Source organism: Cebus imitator, unplaced genomic scaffold (genome assembly GCF_001604975.1).
Source record: "Cebus imitator isolate Cc_AM_T3 unplaced genomic scaffold, Cebus_imitator-1.0 Scaffold25, whole genome shotgun sequence".
Lineage (NCBI taxonomy): Eukaryota > Metazoa > Chordata > Mammalia > Primates > Cebidae > Cebus > Cebus imitator.
The window spans coordinates 2,497,474-2,512,466 of record NW_016107340.1 but is presented as its reverse complement, the minus strand read 5'-3'; the positions used below and the strand labels follow the sequence as shown (position 1 = coordinate 2,512,466).

The following is a 14,993-nucleotide window of genomic DNA, read 5'->3' as shown; positions in this document are numbered from 1 at the left end:
ATAGTCAAGCTTCTCTAATTTTGCTATTATGTTTATGCCACAATATTATTTCAGACAATCTATATAGTGTACTGTTCAAAATCCTGTAGCTAATTTAAAGAACAATTTTGTTGAAACAATTCTCCTAAATAGTTCCAGATCATGTTATTGTTAAAAGCAGGATATATGTAAAGAAGAGCCTTGATGTGCAAAAGAACACACCAAAGGAAAACAATGGCTGATTAGATGGCACACAGAAATAAGAAGACCGAAAATGGCAATATCGTTAAATTGAAAAGGAGACAGGTGGTTCTTTACAAAGCAGAGATTTCAGAAACCCTACATCCAGAATAAGACAGAGTAAGAGTTAGGCCAAGAGTAGGAGCAATCTAAACCATTTGAGGAGTTACCCTCACTTCTTTGAAAGTAACTTCTTTATATGTTGTCTGGGATACCTGAACAAACATATCTTCAGCAATTTTTTTTCAAAAGCTTAATAAATGAATAGCTTGTAGTCAGATATAGTTGCTCACTTTGCTTTTCTGACTGCTAACAAGGACAGAGCTGATGTTTCTACTCACCATGGCAGCTGCGGTGGCTGCAGCCTGTGCAGCTGCAGCCTGGTTGACCTGGTATTGGGCAGCCTTGATCTTGGCTTGCAAATGTGCAGGGGGATGAAAGTATTTGCACTTTTCCCGAGAGCATCTCCCTTTGATGTAATCCATACACACAGTGACTGTGTTATCATTGGTGTCAATCATTGTGCTGTCAGCAGGATGAGCAAACCGACAATCATTTTCTCCTCTGTTGCAATTGCCACGCTGGTACTCTCGACATACCTATGAGGTCATTCAGTACATGAAGTTTAGTCAACATGAACAAGTAGAAGCTTTCTGAAGACTTTAAGAGCAAGACAAGCCACAGAAGGCTATAGATGAAAGGGGAAAAATGATTTTCAAACAATGCAACAATGTAACTTTAGCCTTTCCTAGATTAGTTACAAATTATAACTCCATTTCAGTATAAATGTCCCTAAGAAAGAAAATGCATTTATAACATTAATTTTGGTAAAAATACAATCTGAAATGGTGTTGATATACTTATTAATTGCAAAGGTAAAAACAGTAACTTCAAAGTAAAGAAACATGACAGACATCACTTTAACCAAGTGATCAAAATTAACATCACCAATGAGACATACTGACATTGTGTACCTACTGATATGACACAATGAGAAGGACACACAATCACACTAGTTGTATTACTGCCTGAATTTAATCAAGAGGAAACATCAGACGAAGTGAATGGAAAGATACTTTACATAATAACCGAGTAGTACCCTTCCAAAGTCTCAAGGTCATGCAAGACAGACTGAGATACTATCACAAACTGGAGGAGCTTGGAGTCAGAGAAAGAACATTGGGAGGACAACTGGTAAAATTTATTAAAGTCTGTAAATTAGCTAAACAGCAGTATATCAATGCTATTTTTTCTGGTCTTATGACATTCCACAGTTATATAAGATATTAATATTTAGCTCAGTGAAGGGTAGACAGAAACTCTTGGCTCCATTTCTGCAACTTTTGTGTAAATATAAAATCATTTCCAAGTGAACGATACAAAAAATCAAATTTGATAGCTTTTATGAAAATGTTTCGAGGAGTTATTTTTTGATCTTTAGAGATTCACTTGGTAGCTATATAAACCAGTAAAAAAAATTGTTTTTGTTATTGTCTGTTTGTTTAGTATTTGCTAATTCTGTTGATTTTGCCATGGAGATCTTAAGGAAAAAGAAAAAATTGATTATTTCTCATTCATCTGCGCAATTTTGACTCATGCTATTTAAAAGTGGTCTTCATTCAGGATAGTTTGACCCTTTTACCACAAGAGGGCCATCTAAAACACAGAATGTCCTTTTAATACTAATGCTTTTCAAGCTTCAAGGACACAGTTTTCAATTGTTGAAGTATCTTTTCACAAACAGTAAAAGCAGATACTAAGCACTTTATTTTGAAGTTAAGCAAGAAAGAGAAACTGTAACTCTGCTATGACTTAGGAAGCAAAGGTTTTCTTGAATTTGTAGAAATAAAATGATTGCATTTAAATCTGGGTGTTTTTCCCCCATTATATTCATACCCTATTACTGAGGAAAGTGCTTCTTAAAGGAGATACTATAATTTGTACCACACTACATTTAAAAAAAGAACATTATAAATGATATTTTGTACTACTTGGAAACCTCAAGCTAGCTAAAGTTTTGTGTTCCAAATACATTCAATGAGCCAATGTCATTCATCACCACACACAGTTATTACAAATACAAAAATGACTTAAAATTCATTAATGATTCTGGTTTTTATTAGTGTATTTATCTTATTGAACAGAAGAAAGAAAGCATACAAGTATAACCAAGATTTATTACTTATAAAGCAAAAATGATCAAGCTGTTACCCAGAATAATCATCCTCCTCTCCGGCTGAACATTAGAATCAGCTATGGAGCTTGCTAAAACAGTACCCAGTAACCTAATCAAAACTTATTCTATGTGAGGCTCATCACTATACTCAGGAATAGTGATGTACCTACATTAAATAATGATAAAACGGGGTGTGTGTGTGTGTGTGTGTGTGTGTGTGCGCGCACGCGCGCACGCACGCCAAACATATACTACTGCATAAACAACAGGGCTACTTTTCTGTTTAAGCAAATCTATGTTAATGTAGGAATCACCAAACAGGAAACTTGCAGAAGGTCTATAAGTGATCTCTTACGGCTGCTGTTCACTCCTCAGTAATTCCTGCCTTGCTGAATATGCTCAAAATGAATCGGCAGCAGTGAACTAACATTCTGTTTTTCCAATTTAGTGTACTATATGCCACATTAACAAGAAAAAAGACCTGAATTAGTCTATTTTTAGGTTCTGTGTGTATTTGTGTGTTTGTGGGGGGGGGTGGAGTTCTACAGGTTAAGAATTGGTTTATTATAATTTTACAATCTTTACTCTCCTGTGGGATGCATTTAGAAAGAATTCTAAAAAATATTTAGGCAAAGGTAATTACTAAGAATTAGCTTAGAATGTGTCCTAAAACTAACCTTTTCTGAGGGTAAAATAACTTAATCAACTTCCTTTGCATAATATGCATGTTTGACTCTCATATTTTTATTTTTTTGCAGCTTAAGGTTTCTCCTGACATAAGAAATGGGACAAAATAAATACACTGTAATAGCTACTCTCACATCATTCTTGCCTTTGAAAAAATAAAGAAGAAAGGGAAAATCTCTTGTGAAAACTTGTGCTGGTGAGAGTTACAGGCCAGAGGGACTGGAAGTTTACCAGGCATTAGATGTGCATCTGAAGTGTGGGGTACCTATGGGAACATGAACTTCCCCACGCTTTTAAAACACATTTTCCCTAATAGACACCATCAATAAAATGGGTTCTATTCCTTGGTTGCTCAATATGGGTTTGGTCTGGTTTCTCTGATAAACTCAAGGACACTTTAGATTATGTTAATCCCCAAAAGAAATCTCTTAGACATACTGTTACATGAGCAAATTATAATTGACAAACAAAATTTCAACAAATTTAACCTTATCATTAAAATCAGGATAAGAAATTATAACATTTATCACACAGAGAATTTGAAACAGAAGGTAAAATTAAATCTGAAAATTCTAACATTTTGGTTCATTTTTCTATTCTCATCAAGTCTTCTGTATACACACATTTTTAAAAAAAAGCCGATAGCTACTATTTGGTGACCTTTTTTGCTCAACAATGCAGAATAAGCATTTTCTTATTTTGCTAAATAATTTTCAGAGTGATCACTTTCGATGGCTGCATCAAATTTAATCAAATAGTGTATATAATACAGGTAACTCTTTTGGAGGATATATAATTTCCAAAATTTCCATATTACAAATATTCAAATAATATATTCATGATTATAGGTTTTTTTGATCATTTTTGACAGATAAATGTGCAGAAATGGCATTTATATGTTGACCTAATTACTGGGTCAATTATAAAAATATTTTATAATCGGGCACGGTGGCTCATGCTTATAATATTGGCACTTTGGGAGGCTGAGGCGGGTGAATCACTTGAGGTCAGGAGTTCGAGACCAGCTTGGTGAACATGGTGAAACCCTGTCTCTACTAAAAATACAAAAATTAGCTGGACATCGTGGCGGGAGCATGTAATCCTAGCTACTCAGGAGGCCGAACACGAGAATCGCTCAAACCTGGGGGGCAGAGGTTGCAGTAAGCCAAGATCCCGCCACTGCAACTCTAGCTTGGGCAACAGAGCAAGACTCCATCTCCAAAAAAAAAAAAAAAAAAAAAAGAAAAAAAATGTTTGATAAATGGTTTTCAAACCTAAAGTAAGATAATAAGATCTATTTAGCTACACATATAATGTGATTCAATATGAGCCCTTTACAAGTACTAAGGCAAGATCTGTAAATGAAGATATTCACTGAAAACATTTAAATTCTAAATTTTATTTCCAGAAAACACCTATGGAATAATTATATACTTTAAACAATCAAAAGAAAACATAAACAGAAAAATTTCCCAAGAAAATGTAAATTAATTCTAAATAAACCTTCTTTTGTTAGCTAAATAGCAGTGATACAGTGGACTGACGATAGGGTTTGGAGTCAGAAATTGTTGAGTTCCAGTTCTTATCACTTTACTAGCTATAGACTCTTCACAATGAAAACACTATGAACATCTATTTAAAAGGTCATAAATACCAAATAAAACGATGCATAGCTTATAACGCACCATACAAATCTGGATAATATAAATAATTCTGTCATTTGATCTCTAATTTTTTAATACATGAAAACATTTCAAAATGGTCAAAATAATATAAGTTTTATAAATAATATTACATTCAACAATGCTCTGCAAGTTAAAGCACTGGAATTCTAAGGAGATTAATGTCAATATTTGAATTTATTCAAAACTGGAGAGTCATTTCCACGTTCTTTAAGGAGATATCTCTTTGAAGTAATATGTTCTGTGTTCATTTTATTTGTATAATTAACTCAGCCATCTTTGGAAAACAACAGTCAAAAGGAGGGACAGAAAGTTAATTATAACAAGAAGCTGGGACTCTGTCCATTTTAATATCTTGAGAAGTCAATTTAATAGTTGATGACCAATATTAAGAAACATATTCAAAGACATATAGCTACATGTTATTCACCAATAAGCAGCATGGACTTTAAGCGATAACTAACAAGCTAATTTAAAAAAATATATTACTTTACAGAGTAATCCTGGATAATCACTTTGGATAATCACTTTGATCAAAGTGTCTACTGCATTGTTAATCATGAATTTATAATTTAATACAAAGGAATTATCTGTATTTTCATTTTAAAAGGATTAAAATCTCTACTTTAGTAATCCTTCTAATTCTGGTGATCAGATAAATAGCTATAATCAATTTATTGTACAATTAAAATCCATGGATAAATACTGGATGATGTGATTTCTAGTTTCAGCTGGTGATATGGTTTGGCTGTGTCCCCACACAAATCAAATCTTGAATTCCTACATGTTGTGGGAGGTAACTGAATCAGGGGGCAGATCTTTACTGTGCTGTTCTTATGATACTGAATAAGTCTCATGAGACCTGATGGTTTTAAAAAGGGTAATGTCCCTGTGCAACCTTTTTTTTTTTTTTGGTCTGTCAACATGTGAAATGTGCTTTTCACCTTCTGCCATGATTGTGAGGCCTCCCAAGCCACATGGAACTGTTTAGTCCAATAAACCATTTTCTTTTTGTAAATTGCCCAGTCTTGAGTATATTTTTGTCAGCAGCATGAAAATGGACTAATATAGTTGGTTGTTCAATAATTGCACATATTCAATATATTTTTCTTCTTAAAAAAATGAAGAAAAGGACACCTACTTTGGCTACCTCATAGTATTTCTGTTAGGATCAAATGGGAGCATTCTTTTAAGTCTAAAAGGCAGACTCCATTATTACTATTCAGGGCAGAAAACATAAGCATACTTCTTCTATAGGTAATGGAACTAAGAATCTGTCACTTGATCTCATATGAAAACATAAAATAAAATCTGAATAGGAATGACCAACAACAGAACCATTAAATCCACTTCCACACTGTCATTTATTCATTCCCATGAATGACTGTGCAAACCCAACAGGACAGGAAAATAGACACAACTTTGAAAGAGGCTCATCAGTACGCCAAGTTAGCAATTACTTTTTATTATTATTATTATTATTATTATTATTATTATTATTATTATTATAGATAGGGTGTCCCTCTGTTATCCAGGCTGGAGTGCAGTGGCACATTCTCAGTTCACCGCAGCCTCAACCTCCCTGGCTCAAGTGATCCTCTCACCTAAGCAGCTGGGACTGCAGGTGTGAACCACTGTGCTTAATCTAGCAGTTACTCTATTTTAAGCAATTTACAATTCTATAATCACCACATAAAGACTCTAATCACAGAGATTAATAACTGACAGAGCCATAGTATATTAAATTGTTTAAATGAAGATGTGACTACATTTTTAAGAGCCGCTCTAAAGTTTATCACAGATTTTAAAAAACAACCTACATAAGCCTCTATGTGCAAAACTTGTAAGGCTGCTTGGCAATTTTCTGGAGATAGTAAAAAAATAAAAATAAAAAAAAATCACACAAGCAGTAGCCAAACATCCTCTACAAAAATGCAAAATTAAAATAATCCTACCAATAAGCCTTTTGTACATTATTAAAAGCATCCTTTTTCTAATTTTTTCTGAATAGAAAGTCTTTTTATGACATCATATTAAATCCACTAAACACCTAAAAACATCCCAACCTAGGCATGCTTTTCACTGTCATTCTAATCCTCATTTAGCTTTAAATGTTCTTTTTTGTGTAGTCAAGTGGTATCATATGTGTTTTCTCCTATATGAAAAGAGTTACTAGACTCTTCTCTGTAAGTAATGGAGACATATAAGAATTAGTGGCCCAAATTAGAAACTCATGTAATGATTACCTCATAGAATAACACTTTCACCCAATAATAATTTATTTTAATACAAACAAATGCCAACTGGAACTATCAGAAACCAAGTCATTTGTCCACCTCTCCTGGATACTCATGTTTTGCTCATATAGACTGCTGATGTAAAAATGATGCAGTTAACCAAATGTCACTCTAATGTTTTCATAAGTGTCTGAAATTTGTGGCCCCTGGTTTTTATTTGATTACTCCTATGTAATATAAATTACCTTAATAGTCATGATTGTTTACCTAATTTATTTCACTATGCTGTGCACAGTGTTCTCATTAACTTATTGGAGGAGACAGATTTTTAATTAAGGTTGATAAAAAACTACATCATTTATAAATAAATTAAATAAATGATGAAAAGTTGAAGCCTAAATATAGTTTTTCCACTGAATATTGCTGAGTAAATGACAGAATGAATGCATTCATCAATTCTTTTTGCATCATAAAAATTTACTGTGCATCTTGAAAATAAGTCAAACAATGATTTCTCCAATTACTAACTCTTTGTAATAAAGCAGGATGTGGCTAAAAAAAATCAGTCTTTTCTAGAATCTATAGATTTGAATAATTTCTTAACATAATCATGGAAAGAAATTGCTGCTTAGAAATTATATTAAAAGGCAGTCCAAGGTCACAAAATGAATTTCTTTTTTCTTTTTTTTTGAGATAGTCTCACTCTGTCACCCAGGCTGGAGTGCAGTGGTGCGATCTTGGCTCACTGCAACCTCTGCCTTCCAGATTTAAGTGATTCTTCTGCCTCAGACTCCCAAGTAGCTGGGACTATAGGCGTGCCATTATGCCTGGCTAATTTTTGTATTTTTAGTAGAGACAGCGTTTCACCATATTGGCCAAGCTGCTCTCAAACACCTGACTTCATGATCTGCTCACCTTGGCCTCCCAAAGTGCTAGGATTACAGCTATGAGCCACTGCACCTGGCCACAAAATGGACTTTTAAAAGACACATTTCAGACTGCTATTTAAGAGAAGTTTGAATTGTAAGGCCAAACGTGGTGGCTCACACCTGTAATCTCAGCACTTTGGGAGGCCAAGGCAGGTGGACCACTTGAGGCCAGGAGTTCGAGACCAGCCTGACGAAAATGGTGAAACCCTATCTTCACTGAAAATACAAAAATTAGCCAGGTATGGTGGTACAAATTTATAATCTCAGCTACTCAGGAGGCTGAGGCAGGAGAGTTGCTTGAACCTGGGTGGGGAGGTTGTAGTGAACTGAGATTGCGCCATCGCACTCCAGCCTAGGTGACAGAGTGAGACTCCATCTCAAAAAAAAGTATGTATTTTGGAGTACAGAAAGTACTTGGCAGCCAAGTCTTTTAAAAGATAGCCAGTAAAGAAAGGATAATATGAATATTGATATAAATCTCATGTTGGGTGCATATGTGATATATGTAATATATGCTTCTAGATATATTTATATAATTTTAAAAAATAAATGTCTTCAGCTGGGCATAGTGGCTCACGCCTTTAATTCCAGCACTTTGGGAGGCCGAGGAGGGTGGATCACGAGTCAGAAGATCAAGACCATCCTGGCAAACATGGTGAAATGCCATCTCTACCAAAAATACAAAAAATTAGCTGGGTGTGATGGCAGGTGCCTGTAATCTCAGCTACTTGGGAGGCTGAGGCAGGAGAATCACTTGAACCTGGGAGGCGGAGGATGCAGTGAGCTGAGATTGCACCACTACACTCCAGCCTGGGTGACAGAGTGAGACTCCATCTTAAAAAAAAAAAAGAAAAAAAAAATTTGAATAGCTTGTGGCTGGTGTTAATGTTAAAACAAGAAAATGACCTAAATATCCCTAGAATGCTCTAATTGGAAGTGATCTTAGAGATTATCTGGTGCAACCCCCAAATTTTACAAGTAAGGAATATGAAGCCAAGAGAATAAGCGAATCCTGATCCAAGCTGACTCACCTAATTAGCAATATCACATGCAGTAATTCTTGAATTTCTGTTTTCCAATTTAACATTTTTTTGGTAGTATCACATTGGGTGCTGTAAAGATGTCAGTTTTAAGCAATTATGTAAGAACCAGAAGGCTGACAATCTCTGATATTTTAAATTTCTTTATTGTCTAATAAGTTGCAGTAAAAAGAAAGAAGTGGCAAGAACTGGCCAATATTTTAACTGATTCAGAAAACTTTTCACCTGAGAAAGAACTCAAAATTCAAAAATATGCTTCAGAATTCCACAAGGAAAAAGTATATATTTAAATGCCAAATGATGGAACATTTGGCCAATTAATTAATGTGTGCATTTATTGCCATGTCTTTTAGACTTCAATATATCACGCAATTAGCATGCGAGGAAATAACCTGCAGATAGGATTGTCTAAAATCACAAGCACAGAGCAGGAAGATGTGCCTCTGAGCTTTATGCCGCAGTGTGCTAACAGGTGGTAACTGTGACACTGGATCAGATCTTGTTAACAAGAATAAGATAGGAAGCTGCACTACAATCAAGCATTTAGATAAGCAGAATTCAGATAAAAGGGAAATTACAGTTGATGTAGCGGTATCCATTTGTTCTGACTACAGCAAAAGAAAACAGAAAAAATATGTTTAGTAGCTCCTCACAAAAAGAAAAAACCCAAAGACAAAAAAGTCTTCATTTCAACTAAGCACTATAAAATACAAGCAGTAACAAATCACCTAAAATTGTGAATGTGGGAGGACTGGTTTAGAAGAGTTATAACCAGCTTTTTGAATGTCATCTATTAATAATTCATTAAAGTTCAAATCAGACTGATTATTTGGTTCCCATTAATCAATCAACAATTATTCATTAAGAACTCAGGGTTGGCCAGGTATGGTGGCACACGCCTGTAATCCCAGCACTTTGGGAGGCCAAGGCGGGTGGATCACAAGGTCAAGAGATCGAGACCATCCTGGCCAACATGGTGAAACACCATCTCCACTAAAAATACAAAATTTAGCTGGGCATGGTGGCACATGCCTGTAGTCCCAGCTACTCCAGAGGCTGAGGCAGGAGAACCACTTGAACCTGGGAGGTGGAGGGTGCAGTGAGCCAAGATTGTGCCACTGCACTCCAGCCTGGTGACAGAGCGAGACTCCGTCTCAAACAAACAAACAAAAAAACCTCAGGGTTTGCTTTAGAAAGGTCAGGGGAATAAAACTGCTCCACATGCTGAGCATCCAATAATTTAAGATATTTAAAATGTTTTGAATTTCCTCTTACTCCATCTGCAAACAGCATTAGTAATTAATAAGCAAGTATAGTTGTGTAACCACAAACCAGTCAAAAATCCAGGTGTATCAGGTGTATCTCCCCAGCAAGAACAAGTTTGCAGACAACTTGTTTCTTTATTTAGAAAGCTCCATAGTCTCTGCCCAAAAGCTCCCTGATCTGACAAACACCTTCAGCAAAGTTTTCGGATACAAAATCAATGTATAAAACTCAGTGGCATACCTATAAACCAACAACATCCAAGCCAAGAGCAAAATCAGGAGTGCATTCCCATTCATGATTGCCACAAAAACAATAAAATACTTAGGAATAATGGCCAAGAAGGGAGGTGAAATTCTCTAAAAGAATGACAAAACACTCCTCAAACAAATCATGGATGACACACACAAATTGAAAAACATTCCATGCTCATGGATAGGAAGAATCAGTAACATTAAAATGGCCATACTGCTCAAAGCAAGCTATACACTCAATGTTATTCCTGTCAAACTATCAGAATTAGAAAAAAACTATTCAAAAATTCATATGGAATTAAAAAAAGAGCCTAAATAGCCAAGGCAATCTTAAGCAAAAATAACAAAGCTGAAGGCACCACATTACCTGACTTCAAACTATACTACAAGGCTACAGTAACCCAAACAGCATGGTGCTGATACAAAAAAAGACACATAGACCAATGGAACAGAATAGAGAGCCCAGAAATAATGCAGCACATCTACCACCATTTGATTTTCAACAAAGTTGACAGTAACAAGCAATAAGGAAAGGACTCCCTATTCAATAAATGGTGCTGGGGTAACTGGCTAGCCATATGCAGAAGATTCAAACTGGGCCCCTTCCTTACGCCACTTACAAAAATCAACTCAAGGTGGATTAAAAGTTTAAATGTAAAACCCAAAAACTATAAAAACCCTGGAAGATAACCTAGGAAATACCATTCTAGATACAGGACCTGGCAAAGATTTCATGACAAAGATGCCAAAAGCAATTGCAACAAAAACAAAAAATGGAAAAATGGTATCTAATTAAACTAAAGAGCTTCTGCACAGGCAAAAAGAAACTATCAGCAGAGTAAACAACCAACCTACAGAATGGGAGAAAATATTTGCAAACTATGCATCCCACAAAGGTTTAATATCTAGAATCTGTAAGGAACTTAAATTTATGAGCAAAAAACAAACAACCCTATGAAAAAATGGGTGAAGGACACAAATAGACACCTTTTAAAGAAAGATATATATGTGGCCAACAAGCATATGAAAAATGCCCTTTATCACTAATCATTAGAGAAATGCAAATCAAAACCACAATGAGATACCATCTCACATCAGTTAAAATGTCTATTACTAAAAAGTCAAAAAATAATAGGTGCTGGCAGGTTGCAAAGAAAAAGAAAAAATTATACTCTGCTGGTGGAAGTACAAATTAATTCAGCCACTGTGGAAGACAGGTGATTCCTCTAAGACCTAAAAACAGAAATACCATTCAATCCAGCAATCTCAGTACTGGGTATATACCCAAAGAAATATAAATCATTCTACCTTAAAGACACACACATATGTATATTCACTGCAGCACTATTCACAGTAGCAAAAACATGGAATCAACCTAAGTACCCATCAATGGCAGACTGGTTAAAGAAAATTTGGTGCATATACATCATGGAATACTATGCAGCCATAAGAAAGAATGAGATCATGTCCTTTGCAGCAACATAGATTGAGCTGGAGGCCATTACCCTAAGCAAACTAATGCAGGAACAGGAAACCAAATACCACATGTTCTCACTTGTAAGTGGGAGCTAAATGAGAACTCATTGGCACAAAAAGGGAAACAACAGACATTAGGGCCTACTTGAGGGTAGACAGTGGGAGACGGGAGAGGATCTGAAAAAGTACCTATTAGGTATTGTGCTTGTTACCTGGGTGATAAAATAATCTCTACACCAAACTCCCATGATACAAAGTTTACCTATATAAAAACCTACACATGTACCTCTCAGCCTAAAATAAATGTTAAAAGTTTCATCCTCACCAGAGAAAAGAGGAAAAGGTCATTTTGTTCCTTAGTTGGGTTCAATGGCAGGTCTGTACCTTCAATGTACATTTGATGTTGTCACTTTTTCTCTACATCTACAGTTTACCAAATTCATTAATTCACAGTCATGCTGAAATTCTGAACAGCCACTGTGAAATAAGATTTATAACTTTAATTTCTTTTTCATGTGCCAACAGCAGAGCCCATGCATCTGATCATCCTTTACTCTAGAACTTAGAGGATTATGCAAAAAACTTTTATGAGAGCACACTTCATAAACAAAGTTGCCTTTCTACTTCAACCAAAATATTGTACAGCTTATGAGGAAACTTATATTAATAAACTGTCAAATGTTTTATAGACACTAATATTTGTTACATCTTTATGAGAACAATTTTTAGGGATTGATAATATTTGTTATTCTTGATAGCTGCAACAACAACAACAAACATTCAGGAGGCATTTGCTATGTGCCAGATACTCCCCTGACTGTTTAAGTGCCACTTTAAAGATGAGGAAATTGAGACACAGTGATGTAACGAGGCAATTTGCCTTTAGGGTCCAAGCTCTTATTGACTGTTCTAAACATGGATGGTGTAGCCCTTATAAACATTACATTAATCAAATACAGCATATCTATACTCTAGTAAAATACTCCACACACTACACCAAAATCTCTGTTTAAAAATTTTTACAGCTTTTTGGCCATGGAAACACACAAACAAACAAAAAAACACACTTTGAGAATTAAAGATACAAACTAGTCATTCTTACCTCAAGTCTGTCTGTTCGCATTAATTTCTGTGCAGCAGCTGCAGCAGCTGCAGGTACAGGGACACCCGGATTCCCTGTTACCAACATTGGTGCAGTCGGCAAGATCTCTGCTGGGACCAGGCTTGGAGAAACAGGTCCCAGATAGGGATTAAAGGCTGCTGATGCATTGGTGGCTAAGCTTGGTGCAACTGAAAACATTGGCTGAAAAATAAAATAAAAGCAAAATTTAACATGCAGGTCTCAGCTCAAAGTTGATATTCTTAATTACACATTTGTCCTCCATCCATTTATCCATTTCCTTCCTTCCCTCCTTCCCTTTAATCCTGTGTTCATTTACTATCATTTAGGATAAGGCTGTTTTATTAAATAAGCATTCCTCAAATCAATGTTTTTCTAAAATATAATAGGTAAAATATCCATTAAATTATTCACTGGAATTTTGAAGCTGGGGGTCTATAATAGTTGTAATTTTTTTAAAATAGATAAATTATGCAGAAACTTCTTGTGGTCACCTAATCTCCATCTTTGTCCTGATTTAATTCTAGATACCTGTCTAAGAAATATTTTGTAATTGTGATGTCAGATGTACTTGAAAGATCTGTTTACAACTGTTAATAGGTTGCAAGTGTCCTATTATTTGAAATAAATAAAGTAGAACTCCCAGGGGATAAAAGAGCTTTACAGTCAATGTAAACTGTAAATAAATCTCATGGGTTACGTGAAAGGTGATGATGACACCTTGCCTTTTGAGCACATAAGATAAAGTGTTTGGTACACTTACGTGATGCAGATTTTTATGGGGGAAATTATAATGTTCCACCAGCCTATCATACCTTACTGGGGGAAACAAGTCTAAAATGTGAAGTCTGAAGTAGAACTGCTACTAAAGAAATGCTACATGATTGCTCAAGGAAACACATGTGGCAGAACTGAATAAATTGCTTAAAGACAGAATTTCTTCCAGAAATGCTTTCATGAATATATAAGGATTGTTTCTATTTGTTGATATGCAAACTAGCATATCATAAAATATATCTGCTCTTAAATAACATTAATTTATCTGAAATCTAACAATTTGTTTTTCTAGTGTTTAAAGCATAACAGAACACAACAATTTCATACCTTATTGACAGCACATTTTTAACTTCCTAATAGGGTTTCAATTCTTGAAGTTTAATGCTTTGTGTAATAATGTTTGTTTCCAAAACACGAAGTTTGTAGGCAAAATGGATGCTGTTCTTTAAGGTAATATTTAACAATTTTATTTTCTTTACTCAGCAGTAATGAATGGAATTATAAACATTTTTTAGAATAAAAGAGACATTACAATGTATTAATAGCTAATTCTATCATCTGATAGGAATAAGAAATTAGATGATCCCTGAATATATGTAGTATTTAAGAGAGATTTGTAGTAAAACTTTTTGCAATATAAGGTATACATTACAAAAGTAATTCTTACAGTACACAAGAAATACGTTAAAAAATAAAATATATATCCTTTATCTACTCTGGCCCTGATTCATTCTATATTTAGAAAAATAAAATGAATTTCAAGTATTCCCTTTTTCTTAGGGCAGTGGTTTTCAACTGAGTTATTCTACCTCTCAGGAGACACCTGGCAAAGTCTGAAGACATTTTTGGTTGTCACAGCTGGAGGGGAACGATTGCATTTAATGGATGGAAGCCAGGGATGCTGTTAAGTGTCCTACAACATACAAGACAGCCCCTCACAACAAGGAATTATTCAGCTCCAAAAGTCAATGCTGTTAATGTTGAGAAGGCCTATCTGAAAGAATGCACTCTTTTGTTGACCTCAAAAATTGCTTGGGAACAAACTCTTTGCATTTAGCTATACATTTTTACTAACAAAAATATGAAAAAACAGAATATGTAATACATACTATGATTCAATGAGGAGAAGGAAC

General features: G+C 35.0%; 1 protein-coding gene across 50 annotated transcripts in view; it reads right to left on the bottom strand.

The window, feature by feature from the left end:
* The window catches only part of MBNL1 (muscleblind like splicing regulator 1), a 205,944-nt gene that overhangs the window by 19,495 nt on the left and 171,456 nt on the right, over nucleotides 1-14,993 (bottom strand). For all 50 annotated transcript variants that reach the window (XR_001823291.2, XR_005199130.1, XR_005199132.1 and 47 more), the window contains 2 exons: nucleotides 13,066-13,266; nucleotides 561-818 (listed from right to left, as the gene is read on the bottom strand). Coding sequence is in view for 46 of the 50 variants with exons in the window: in XM_037736445.1 (XP_037592373.1) it covers nucleotides 561-818; nucleotides 13,066-13,266 (459 nt within the window). In the remaining 4 variants the exon portion in view is untranslated. The remainder of the gene's footprint in view (nucleotides 1-560; nucleotides 819-13,065; nucleotides 13,267-14,993) is intronic.